Source organism: Solea senegalensis, linkage group LG14, assembly GCF_019176455.1.
Source record: "Solea senegalensis isolate Sse05_10M linkage group LG14, IFAPA_SoseM_1, whole genome shotgun sequence".
Lineage (NCBI taxonomy): Eukaryota > Metazoa > Chordata > Actinopteri > Pleuronectiformes > Soleidae > Solea > Solea senegalensis.
The window spans coordinates 14,693,449-14,706,637 of record NC_058034.1 but is presented as its reverse complement, the minus strand read 5'-3'; the positions used below and the strand labels follow the sequence as shown (position 1 = coordinate 14,706,637).

General features: G+C 39.4%; 2 protein-coding genes across 2 annotated transcripts; one reads left to right on the top strand and one right to left on the bottom strand.

The window, feature by feature from the left end:
• Positions 1-3,461, top strand: gamt (guanidinoacetate N-methyltransferase). The gene is made up of 6 exons (XM_044044414.1): positions 1-268; positions 1,407-1,552; positions 1,702-1,765; positions 2,018-2,085; positions 2,723-2,833; positions 3,224-3,461. The coding sequence occupies exons 1-6, from the start codon at positions 91-93 to the stop codon at positions 3,362-3,364; spliced, it is 708 nt and encodes a 235-aa protein (XP_043900349.1). The 5' UTR covers positions 1-90; the 3' UTR covers positions 3,365-3,461.
• A 2,144-nt stretch (positions 3,462-5,605) lies between these two features.
• Positions 5,606-9,904, bottom strand: ndufs7 (NADH:ubiquinone oxidoreductase core subunit S7). Its single transcript, XM_044044415.1, has 8 exons — positions 9,855-9,904; positions 9,298-9,334; positions 8,714-8,785; positions 8,491-8,611; positions 7,569-7,748; positions 6,352-6,398; positions 6,024-6,112; positions 5,606-5,828 (listed from the first exon to the last, which is right to left on the bottom strand). The coding sequence occupies exons 1-8, from the start codon at positions 9,868-9,870 to the stop codon at positions 5,731-5,733; spliced, it is 660 nt and encodes a 219-aa protein (XP_043900350.1). The 5' UTR covers positions 9,871-9,904; the 3' UTR covers positions 5,606-5,730.
• Positions 9,905-13,189: the final 3,285 nt, after the last annotated feature.

Genomic DNA, 13,189 nt, shown 5'->3' with positions numbered 1-13,189 from the left:
CTGGGCCGAATATAAACTGTCTGCTCCTGCCCGTCAACCTCTTCTGATTGAATCAAGCAATAACCACTACCTCTCCCACAACAACACAAAATGACCTCCACCGCTGATCCCATCTTCTCAAAGGGAGAGGACTGCAAGGTCGCCTGGCACGACGCTAGCGCCGGTTATAATGAGGCCGACACACACTTGGAGATCATGGGTAAACCTGTGATGGAGCGCTGGGAGACCCCGTACATGCACTCCCTGGCCACCGTCGCTGCCTCAAAAGGTAAAACCACCTGTGTTAAAAACGCGAAGCAGAGGCTGTGTCCATTATCGGACAAGCCATTCTGTAAAGACGCTATGTCCGAAAATTGGGCTCCGCACTCCACCCGAGTGTGACAGCTCATCAGAAACATTTGTTTTTGAGAAGTACAACAGCAAGCAAATGTCATATACTGTTCTAAAATACTACTAAATAGTTATGTTTGCATATTTAATAGGGAGAGAAATAATGTAAACACATACACAACTCAAAACATTCCTGCAGCTGTATACATACTCAGCATACTGGATCCTAAATGTTCCTTCAGTGCAGTATGGTGAATAAAAACATTCAAATAAAAGTTCAGTTGAAGTGTAAAACCACACAATCAAAAATACAGTAAGAAAAATACAGTATATAAACAGTGTATAGCACAAGTATAGCAATTCTATTTTAATTTTAATGTTGTGGTTTTATTGTGTTTTTGTGTATTGTGTATTTCTATGCCTTTGTAAAGCATTTTGAGTTGCCCTGTGTATGAATAGTGCTATACACTTAAACTACGCCTCACATGTCTCCTAAGTTCTAAGTATCAGGGTTTGATACATACTTATTTGCTTATAGCTTTACAATTACATGGTTAAATATCTTGAGGACGTGTGTGGAGAGTGTGGGGGGCATAGTGCAGCTGTCACACTGTGGTCAAAGACGTCGGCTGAGGAAAAGAGCTCATCTGCTCAGTGTGAAAATAGACTCACTCACACACATGCACACATGTGAAAAAGTTTGAAATGTACCTAATTCCTTTTATATTAATCTTTCCTCTATGACAGAAGTTTGATAAAGCATATCACGTCAGACATTTTACAGTTTGTACTATTACTTAGGTTTGTTTTTTTCTGATTTGCACCAATTTTCGTGCGTGTGCAGCTGATTATAGGTCCAAAGAAATCAAAACAATCCTCATCTGAACAAGGGAGATGAAACCTTCTGGCCTTCTCTTCAGCAACAACTCAAAACTGCATTTTCTCACATAAAAACACTTACTTACAGACTCACAGTAAACAAACTATACAAGGACTTGGGAGAGAGTGAGAGGGAGAGACATTTTCACTCAGAAACCCTGGAAACCTGGCACTGATTTGTATTTTCTGTCTGGTAGGGGGTCGGGTTCTGGAGATTGGTTTTGGCATGGCCATCGCTGCCACTAAGATTGAGTCTTTCCCCATTGAGGAGCATTGGATCATCGAGTGTAACGACGGTGTCTTTGCCAGACTGGAGAACTGGGCCAAGTCTCAGCCACACAAGGTCAGGGGACCCTGGACTCATGTATCTGCTGGCCACTATGCCTCTGATGGTTGGACTGTGGTGTAAATGCCTGCAGCTGCTGTATTTACTGTTCCTTTCCTTAAATGCAAGGATCTTAATGAATGAAGTTTGTGTTTGTATTACTGCAGATCGTCCCTCTTAAGGGTCTCTGGGAAGATGTTGTGCCCACTCTGCCTAACAACCACTTTGATGGTAAGCATTGAATCCAGACCTAAGCAAATTTGGGGAAACATTCACCTTATTCATGTCTTCCTTTTTGTTACTCATATTCTAAAGAATAGAGTATTCTAAAGAATAGAGTAACAGATGGGAGCAGCTTGAGGCATTTTAGTATGTGTCCCCCACTCAAATATACAAGGATGTTTACTAAAGTAGCAATAATAACCATGTAGCTTGATTTACCTTGTTCTTTAGAAGAGACTAACAGTGTTGCTCTTTTCTCAGGTATTTTGTATGACACATACCCTCTGTCAGAGGACACATGGCACACTCACCAGTTTGACTTCATCAAGGTTGGTTGTTAATATCTGCATACAACACCTCAGTGTGTGGCCTAATTAGTATTCTGAATACTCACATTAAAAAAGCATGTACAACAACAATTCAAGTTCGAATTCTGCTGGTGGAAACACGCCATTAGTGATATCTAATGGTTAAACTGCAGATTATAAGGGTCGTCTTTGTTGAGTGTGTTACCAACTAGACTAGAGTGGAGAGTGTTGAACTACACGGAGCATGTGTAGTTGACACAGAAAGTATGACACAAACAGAGGACTCCTCCACTTACCACTCTCTTTCCTACGTACATCAGGGAACTACAGTGGCCTTTGCATACCAGGAAGGATGCAGTTCTTCTTTGGTTGTGTAGTAAGCTTCTGTTTTGAAACACATGGTCTGGCTGTTTCGACTATTCATACTGCTGTAGAAATCGCACCACAAGATGGTAGCCTCCGTAAACCAAGGGCCCTTTCCTAAAGTACATTTTAAAAAAAAAAAACGCAAAAACATTTTGAATTTTAAAGCAAACATACATTTATACAATCATACTATATTAGAATTCCAGCAATAAACCGCCCCTAAGTTTTGCACTCTGGACCTTTAGGATCTTAGTGGACTGATTGATTTGCTAATATGTGCATGTTTCTGCAGGGTCATGCTCACAGGCTGCTGAAACCTGGCGGCGTCCTCACCTACTGCAACCTGACCTCCTGGGGCGAGCTGCTCAAGACCAAATACGACAACATTGAAAAGATGTTTGAGGTTTGTCACTGTCATTACCTCCTCAAGGATTAGATGTCTAAGTTAGCCCACGAACAATACAATATTAAAATCATAATACATCAAGTAGACATTTCATGATAAGTACAATATTGGCTGACAAAAATTACTGCAACTTAAGAAAGACACGCACTATAAAATAAAAGCAGTTTGGTTGAACTACTTTTGCATTTAGAGTTTGGTTATTCTCCCTGCATTTCAACACGACCGTCAAAACTCACGTTTTATCAGTGAACCACAGTGCAGCGAGCACTGCAGAGTTGAATTGAGTGCAACTTGAATTATTACATGCAGTGATAATTTCAAGGCTGTACAGGCTGAACTAGCATCCAGCCACTTAACACTGATCCACTCTCTGTTAATGATTTACAGGAGACCCAGGTGCCTCATCTACTCCAAGCCGGCTTCAAGAAGGAGAAGATTAGCACCACCAACATGGACATTGCACCACCCAGTGAATGCAAATACTATTCCTTCAATAAGATGATCACTCCCACCATTCTTAAAGAGTAAAGTCCAAGGAAACTGGAGCAACCTTTTTTATAACCCAATGTGCCTTTTCACCTGACCCTCCTGCCCTCCTCTCTCAATAAACTGTAGTCCTTCCCAACTCTGTTTCGCATTGCTTCTAATTTTTTTTTGCAGTTTACCCTTTACAGTAACAGACAACCAAGCAGACTGAAACCAGCAACAATGCATTTACACCTCATGGAACATCCGTTTAAGCTTTCCAATACCTAATGTCATTTATGTCATGCATTACCCAGTTTTAGCAGGAGATCTATCACTACATATTTAAATTCATGTGGATACATCTACTGTATGTTGACATGCAAAATCCAAATTCAGCAGAAATCAGTGCAAAATTGACAGATAGTTTGCATGGTAGCTCTCCAAACATGATGTCCAATTCCCTCAATTAACAATATCCACCAATATTTAAAGGAAAACACTGTTTTATTCCCATCATCGATGAAAGTACGAGAACACTTAAACCTACAAAAATCAGACATTACGACCATTTTTCAATCCTTTTTACAAGTGTTATAAAATGTTTTTTTGAGTCCACTGAAGCAGCAGAGAGCAGTATGTTTTAATTTATGGATGTAGATTATACAGCATGTTATCTGTACACGTAGGCACCCATTCCCACCTGGTGAGGTCACATTAATCATTAGACGGATGGGTGATGCAACACTCAGCTGCAGTACAGTGGGAAACTACAGCTGCTGCTGCTGCTGCTGCTGGCACTCGGATCTGAACTGCAAGCATGTGACACTTAGGTTTTTAAGAGGTTAGACAAAATTCTGATACAGAGAAACTGGAAAGAGGCAAAAACAGACCAGGCAAGACAGTGGGTTTGCAGTAATAGAAAAAAAACAGAAAGAAGCAAATCTTCTTTTATTTGACCTGTAATGTCATAAACTGAATATCTTTGGGAGTTTGGACTGGTGGTTCAATAAAACAAGAGATGCAGGTACTTAAATGGACAGTGGGACTAGAATAAAACAGAATGCTGTAATAGTGTTGAACAAAATTAATCAACAAAAATGACTAGATAATGATAAATACAATTACTGTAAACCTATACAACACCGACATGAAGCCACCCACCAAGTGCTCACCTACTGTAGTCTGTAACCTGTAGGAATGGGACAAATTACACATAGTTTATGTTCTATTTTAGTGATTTGCTGATAGACTGGCAATAGTATTGCATTTTTCTCTCTGAACACAAAAAGTAGTGTTTTTCTCCAATCAATAAATATATTGATTTGTCTAACTTCAGCTCTTAACAAATTACTTGTACCTACATACATAAGCGTTCATCCCAGTTAAACCCACAGTGAGTCTGACAGGCTTTAAAATGTTGTTAAATGATGCCTTGCTTTTTGGAAAACGTGTGGAATTGGAAAATGTGTGAAATAGTCCCAGAACCTGGCTTGTTGTTGTTTTTTTTAAATCAAAAAGAATATCATCTGGGAAAATCTTAAAGGAAAAGTAAGGATTAAGTGTCACACAAACACTGATTGTGATTAATTTAGTAGTCAACTAAAAAGGCCCTGAAGAACAAACAAACGTGGCTGTGTTGACAGAAATTCACCCTTGGCCAGAAATTATGGCATTAGATGACCTCAACAACAGTGGATTTTAGTTCTATTAACAGCCAGTTGCACACCATCTATGCCACCTAGTGGCTCAAACCAGACTTCCTTTTAGAGCATTTAAAAGAGCAGTGGATTCAGTTGCTACTGATTGAATGGCAGTTGAAGAATGTGAGGGGTCTATTAACAAGAAAAACGAACAAGAAAACAGACTCGGCACTGGCTCTGGATGTAGAAATTAAAATAAGCTATATAATTTATATAGTTTAAGATTAATATTTCTGCTGATAGATCCTCAACACTGAATCATTAATGACACAAATGATGTTACCATAATGCATGTATTTTCATGTAGGCTTAGTTTATTGGGAACAAGATGATACTGTAGTGTGCCACTCAAAGCTTATCATTATGACCAAGTTTGTTAAAAATTAGGGGAAAAAAACAACACACATGGCTATTTAAATCAAGATGAATTCAATTAAAACAGAAAAAATATGGTTTAGAGGCTAACATCCATTGTGGGGAGTCATTTTTCATGTTGTATATTTTCCTTTAACAGTGTACAGATACCAGTGCTGGTATAAAAAGGGAAAGATCAACTGCAGCTGCTGTGATTGGTTGAAAATAAGCACCACTGAGCCACCAGTAAATTTACAGCAATTTTAATGAAGTAAGTTCCCGCAGCTCTACATGAAGGAGGAGCAGAGCTTGAAATGAAACTCAAATACAACATTTACATAGCAGATAGATACACGCATACATATTACACATTCATTTCCGATACCAGATCTTCAACCTCTTCTCACGTTTGATTTTCTTCTGCAGCTGTAAAGTCCCATAGAGGAGAGCCTCTGCTGTTGGGGGACAACCTGAGGACAGAAGAGAAAAACTCTTAATATCAGTGAGGGATTTTAAACTATTGCAGTTTAAAAGGTACAAAATCAGTCTAAGCAATTCTCTGACATTCAATTAAATTGTATAATTCATTCAATTATATTTAGCTTTGTGCATCACACAATACACATCTTCGTGGTCTGAATATTTAAAATAACATGTTTAATCACCTGGAACATAAATGTCCACTGGTACGACTCTGTCACAGCCTCTGACCACAGCGTAGGAGTAGTGGTAGTAGCCTCCTCCATTAGCACAACTATGAGATGAACACAAGTACACTTAAATTACTTAAAGACAATTATTGTGAATATGAAGCAAACCACAAAAAACATACAATGGCAAAACCAGAGTGAATTTCTGAAATACATCGTAAGGTGCACACAAAAAATCTTTTTTGTGGACTAAAGGAGAGCCTAAAGATCAAAATGACTGACAAGTGAGGAGGAGGAGAAGGGGGACTGTCACTAAAATCAATGTCTGCTGGTGGAAACTTACCTTCCCATGGAAATGACGTATCTAGGCTCAGGCATCTGGTCGTACACCTGATGGAAAGAAAGAAGTTATATAATTTATATAATTTAACTCAAGAACAAGTCTATACTTTCAGCTCAATTTACCGAGCCGCCAACAGGCTGCTCATGATCCAGTTGGCATTTACACAGCTGTTCTCTTATCAGCACTGCACTGACTATATCAAAATATATCACAGACCTGATTCAAACATGATGATTCAGCAAATGTTTAGTTATTTGCAGAGACTACAGCCTGGTTTATACTCGCTGCAGCGCATCCAATGCAGGGCTTTCTAAATGACGTCGGCATCACCGTGCGCTAGGGCTCCAAAAGGTGTCATGGCGCTAGATTAGATTAGATACTTTATTGTCATTCTAAGAATATACAATGAAATTCAGGCGCACTGTCAGGATGTGGACTCATAAATTAAGTAATAAATATATCCATTCATGCACTCCAACAAAATACACGCATTTGACCCCACAATCATTCAATCTGTGCTGACGTATGCATTTAAGAGTGGGAATTCACTTAAAATAACAATATACTACACAATAGCACTGCAGTAAAAAACATAATGCTCATGTTGGGAGTTCAATGCTCAGTGTGATTGTGGTTCTGAGGTAAAAACTGTTCAGGAATCGTGTGGTGCGTGTTTTGATGGACCTGTATCTTTTGCCAGAGGGCAACAGTTCAAAAAGGTGATGGGCAGGATGAAAAGAGTCTCTGAGGATGTTATAGGACTTCTGTAGGCTGCGAGAGGTGAAGGTGACATTCCGGCCTGATACTGGGGAGTTGGTGGATGTTCTGAGCTATATTGTGCACCTCTGAAGACTTGAGAAGATCAAATGACTCTGGGGTCATGGAGTGGAATTTTTAAGGCGTAAAGGTAAGAAATGACTGCATCCAATACTGTGTGAGAAACCAAGAGTTCCCACATCTATCACACATCTCCTTTACTGCTTTGATGTAGCTCATTAGATATGTGAGGTGTGTGACAACAAAATTTAAATTAAGACGGTTCCAGTGTGTTCTTTGTGCACTGCCTTGAGGTTTGGAGCATATACCGTTGTGCGCCGACCATAAAAGCCTCCGTGGCTGCTTGCAGTGTGCACACCATCTGTGGAGGTCCACACAGCGGTGTCTTGCACACATTTTAACAAGGTCTACATTTGCTACTGTTATATTCTGACTCTCACCTTTCGCAGGGCTGGAGCCATCTTATTGGTCAAAGTTCCTGCCACGATCATGACATCAGACTGTCGAGGACTTGCTCTGAACACAACTCCAAAACGGTCCATGTCATAACGGGGTGCAGCCATGTGCATCATCTCCACTGCACAACATGCCAGCCCAAAGGTCATAGGCCACAGAGAACTCTGAGAAGGAAGTACAGCAATGATAAGCGAGCAAAACAGATGTGAACAATTATGTGCAGGGATTTCTAGACTTTGTCATCCACAAAATGGCAGACGAAGCAAGAGACTGTCGTCTGAGTGAGTCACATCCACAAAAGCAGGAAATGTCCAAAGGATCCCGGTGAGGGTGTAGCACCTAGCTTGAGTATGCAAGAGAAAGACTCACTATGGATTATCCTAAATCTCTCCTGCTGCGTTCTAACATGGGGTTACTTATTTGGAGATTAAAGCCAGGAGAACAATCTCCTGAGAATATCCAGATTAACGTCTGTGGACATTTGCATTCACAGAAACAACCTCTCAACAGACAATCTTAGATGAATGCCAGCACTTCAGTAAATGTCTGAAAGCAACATATATCGCTTTTCCACTGTACAGCCGCGCCAATAGAGTAGATACAGAGAAAAAAAAATCAAAACGTTTCACATATTGAATAATCAAACAGCAGCAATGTAAGTCAAAGACTATTCCAAAAACACTGACCAACGTGTGATATTTTAGACCACCAGCATCTGTCAAAACACTCCATGATTGAATCATATCATATTCAATTGTAAGTCGCTTTGGATAAAAGCGTCTGCTAAATGACATGTAATGTAATATAGTATTGTCTTTGAAGAAATGGCAAATGATAAACCAGTAATGCATCAATCTATTCCACACATGCTGGATATGACCAATGAGCTGGTACTCCTGAACTCACCCTGCGAGCCCAGTTTACCAGATCATCCAGCTTGGTTATAACATACTCCCCCTTGTTGCTGGCTACAGATGTTGGTTTGGCTGCTGCCACTGCCGTGCTCTTCTCTCTGACTGGAACCACACTGCATCAAAAGGAGAGAGAGAAGCTTTACTATGTGCAGAATGTTTACAAGATGTCAAATTGACTACACTATCTATACCAGGATAGATTTTGCTCAACCCACCTAGTGCATGTGTTCTCACTTTTAACACTGTTGTGCAGGGTCCTCTGTTGAAGAGCAAATAAAGAGATGGGTCTGTTGGACAGAGGGAGAGAGTTAGAGGAACAAAAGAATAAAGCACAATAAAATCTCTGATTATTTAAAACGCAACACTGAAGTATATCAAACTAGTTTTGACATTGTGGCTCATTCATTTAATCATTAAAATGTATTACTGTAGTGATAGACAGATTTCACTGTGAAGAATGAAATCTTGTGAAGTTTGTCTGAGCCTCCTATGATGATGTTTTAAAGGATTTTAAAGGATTGTCTTAACAGGAGACAGGCTGCAATCTGCTCTTGCCACAAAAAAAAAAACAATTGCAGCAAATGTTTAAGAAAAGGTTTTTGAAGGGAACAGGTTTATCTTGAAATCTTGTGAAAACTGAGAACTCAACTAACATCAACAAAATTACTGATACAGTTTTTTCTACTTAATTCCAACTGTACAAAACCATTTTTGAAATTTGAGTTTACCTATGAAGGATACAGTGGGAGCTTATTTAAGATACATTTTGAAACAAGCAACATAATTGGAAGGTTCTTACCGTGTTGAAAAAGAGCCAAACATGGCCAGGCGAGGTGCTGCAAAATGACCATCAAACAAAGAAGACTATTTTTAACAACATACACTAACTCATTGTCAGATTACAATATAATGAAAACAAACGTACATGTAATATCTCAGTAGTGAAAATGACGTTTGTAAACACAAGGGTTAACACAAGATCGTCAATATTTACAACGATGACAATGGCTGAAGCTAACATAACCAAAAGCCAGCATACAGTGTATCACTTGACCAGTGGTGCAAAAGCCAGAGATTGTGTGTGGTTTAGAAGTTTACATGTAATCGTTATAAATGTGAAATAATCGCAGCTGGAATTTATGTAAGCGAACACGATTAGCCGCCATGCTAACGCAGACAGAGCAAGGTCAGCTTGCGCATTCAGTAGAAGTTACAAACCCGACTACCGACATGTTCTTCATAAGTGGTGGCGCAGGCCTGCGTGCCTGATACTTATAACACAATAAAGAGCGCATGTGTAAACACACTGTAATGTTTATTTAACGCGTCTTATTTTTAATCCAAAACATCACCTACCGACCAAGGCCGCCATCTTTGGATTCTGATGACGTCAAAGTGCTTCCCTGCGTGATGCGTCTTCTTCGTGGTGATTAGTGAAGTCCGACAACACCCGGTTTTACCGTGATTACCGCCCTCTAGCGTTGCAACTCTGACCTCGCCTTACATGCAATACTTTTGTGAACAGCTAGTGATGTGGATATTTTCTATAAGTATTACCATGGCTGTCAGCAGGGACAGAAGGTAAACTGCTCATGGCTATGATATCTGTCTCACCCTTAGACACCTGTTTCTGTGTGGAAACTGAATTTTGAAACTGATTATTTTGTTTAGGTAAATCTAGACAAATGAATAAAAACACTAAAGTCACAAGATAACACATTTGATGACTGAGGAAGCAGAAGTAGATGAGCAATTCCTGTGTGCTATGATGTAACATTGGTGATTGGTGAAACATCTTGGTGACGTCAGTGCTGATAATGTGTCAGTACCTCATACAACCACTCTTCAAACAACATGGACTGTCCCTTTAAAGTGCCTCAGTCCACCAGTATACACATAGAGTACAGATGTGGTCCTATAAATACACAGTGCAGTGCAGAGATACAGAGATTGTTGTGGTCCAGTTCTGAGAATATTCCATTTATTCCTCTACAAAACTTTTCATGCACTGAACATTGGGACGCCATAAGAAGTGATTTTCACTTTGATAAGAGACGTTAGAGTTTGACCTAGATAATGAAAGCGAAGGCTGCTCGACTTGTTGAGTTGCATTCAGACAGCTGCTGTCACAACAAACACATTTATTTACTCCTAATGATCAGTTTCAGCACTACACTCCTCATGTCAGACAAAACGGCCAGATATGAGTCTTCTGAAGTGAAAAAACTCTACCTCTCACCTCTTTTGTGGTGTTATTAATATGTGTTTAATCAGTTTGAATGACTGTATTTGACTAGTAGAGCAATAATTATCTTAAACGATTTTCTGAAAAATTATGATTTCTTTCATGTGAACGTTAAATATCCGTATAAACTGCTTTAATTGTGGAAAAAAAGTACAAGCATACCTTATACTTGTATTTACAATAATAATAATTCACATATTCAAGCTGTACAGCAACAACACGAAGCAGCGATCAGAGGCCGACAGCAGCAGAGCAACCATGACGCTGTCTTTGAATTTGAATTTGATTTTATTAATCCCCTTGGGGAAAGTATTCCTCCGTATTTGACCCATCCTAGAATTAGGAGCAGTGGGCTGCCACACTGAGTGCCCGGGGAGCTTTGGGAGTTGGGTACCTTGCTCAGGGGTACCCCAGCCCTTTTTGGCCAGGTGGGGATTTGAACCGGCGACCCTCCGGTTACAAGGATTTTATATCCTCAGATATAAAAATCTGATTCCTAAATCCCGTTAAACTACAGCTATCAAGAAGAGTAGGTTAATCCAACAATTATTTTTTGGATGACTCAATAAATCTACAGCTGGAGTTCAAGATCAGATTACCTTAGGGCCACAGATGTAACAGGAAAAAAAACAATAACAACAACAACAACTCAGAGTTGAGATTGAAAGTTTATTCTTGACTGTGGAAGCTGGTCTGTTTAATATCTGTGACATCGTCAATCAGCAGATTTTCAAAGAAAATAGATGCTCATATTTCCATTTTCTGAGAATTTATAGACATCTTGTTGTAACATTTGGAGGGTGTATTAGTAGAAATTGAATATACTACCCCATAAGTATGTTTTATAAGTTTATCATTGCTTTAAAATAAAAATTGTTTGGATTTCTTAGTCATATATCGCTAAATACACCAGACTTTTTAGACATTTCCTGCTGAATGTTGGAGATTAGCACATGTTTTCAGGATTTTTAAGTCTTTTTAACTGATCTACAGTTCGGTATTGTTTGGTTTGATTCTTGCGTCGGAACGTTGCACTGATGACTCTTCCAGTAACAACACTCTCTGACCAGTCTTTCAATGTCACGTTTAGTTTCGGCTCAGCTCACTTGGAACCTCGCCAGAGCAGGTGCTAAAAAAAAAAGCACCAGGTACTATCACTAATGGAAAAAAAAAAAAATCTTGCTGAGTCGAACCATGCTGGAACTGTGTAGTGGAAAAGCACCATTAGAATTAGCTTGTTGTATGTCTTGGCAAAGGTCTTGCTTTATGGAGTGCATGCGTTTTGGATTTTGAAGCTAAAAGCTTTATGGTATGCGGAGGCCACTGTAGTTCCCTGACGGGCTTTGGGAGGAGTGAGCTTGTTGCAATTCTGCTGTCTCGCCATTTGATGTCACTAATCCTTTCACACTTGACCTTTAATAAAGGATGATTCAGTCCAAAACTGTGGCGCAGCTACTGACTGGACCTTGTGATGAGGTGGTTTCCTCCAAACTGTCATTCAAGTGTTATTTTACAACAATTTGAAAGATTTTAAAGTATCACTTAATAAAAACAAGAGGTGTCTCTTTAAACTGTCGCATTAAGCATTGATTAGAAAAGTTCATTTGGATGAGAGGTGTGGTGCAGAAAACCAGGGCACAGAGTTTGTACTGTCTTTTATGGACTGTTTTTATTACTCAATTGGTTACTTAGTGGGTAGTTGTGCTGTTGTACTTCCTGTTTGTCTGACTAAATTCACTATACTTATGTATCACTAAGTTCATTTGATGTGTTTGATTTAATAGGAGATATGGAGAAAAACATCTCTTACATTTGTACTGAAGTTAATTTTCTTTCAGTTTGACACATTTAGATGAAACATTAAAAGTTCTACAATATGTTAATCTTTGCTCATTACTGAACACAAAGTAATGAGCTGAACCTTTGAGACTGATGACCTAATCTGACCTGCAGCCAAAACTAACACATGTGGTATTTATGAACACCTGGTAGCCGTGAAAAAAGGGGGATTGAATTTATAGTCACTGTGTGTGTGTGTGTGTGTGTGAGCGCGCACACTGGAGCCGACCTTTTCTTTCATTAGACTGGAAGAAAGAATGTAATTTGAGGCTGAAAAATGTCTATTTTTACTTGATAATTACCTTTAGACAAATGACTTGCCTTTGATTACGGTAATTTGGAAATCTCATTAATCTTTCTGTCAACAACCTCTTGTTTTTTGTTTATTTTTTTTCATTTGGCCTCATTTTGGTGACAAACAGCAGCAGCAGCAGTGGGGAGCAGCAGAAGTGAGGAGGCCAGCAGGGTGGAGATGGAGAACAACCAGAGAACATGGAGAGCATGTTGTCACATAATGATAGTCCCAGCACTGAAAACACACACTGCAGCTTCTCCAGGAATAGCTGCTCAGTCCAGGAAGCAAGTGGCCAAAAAATGGGGAAGATGA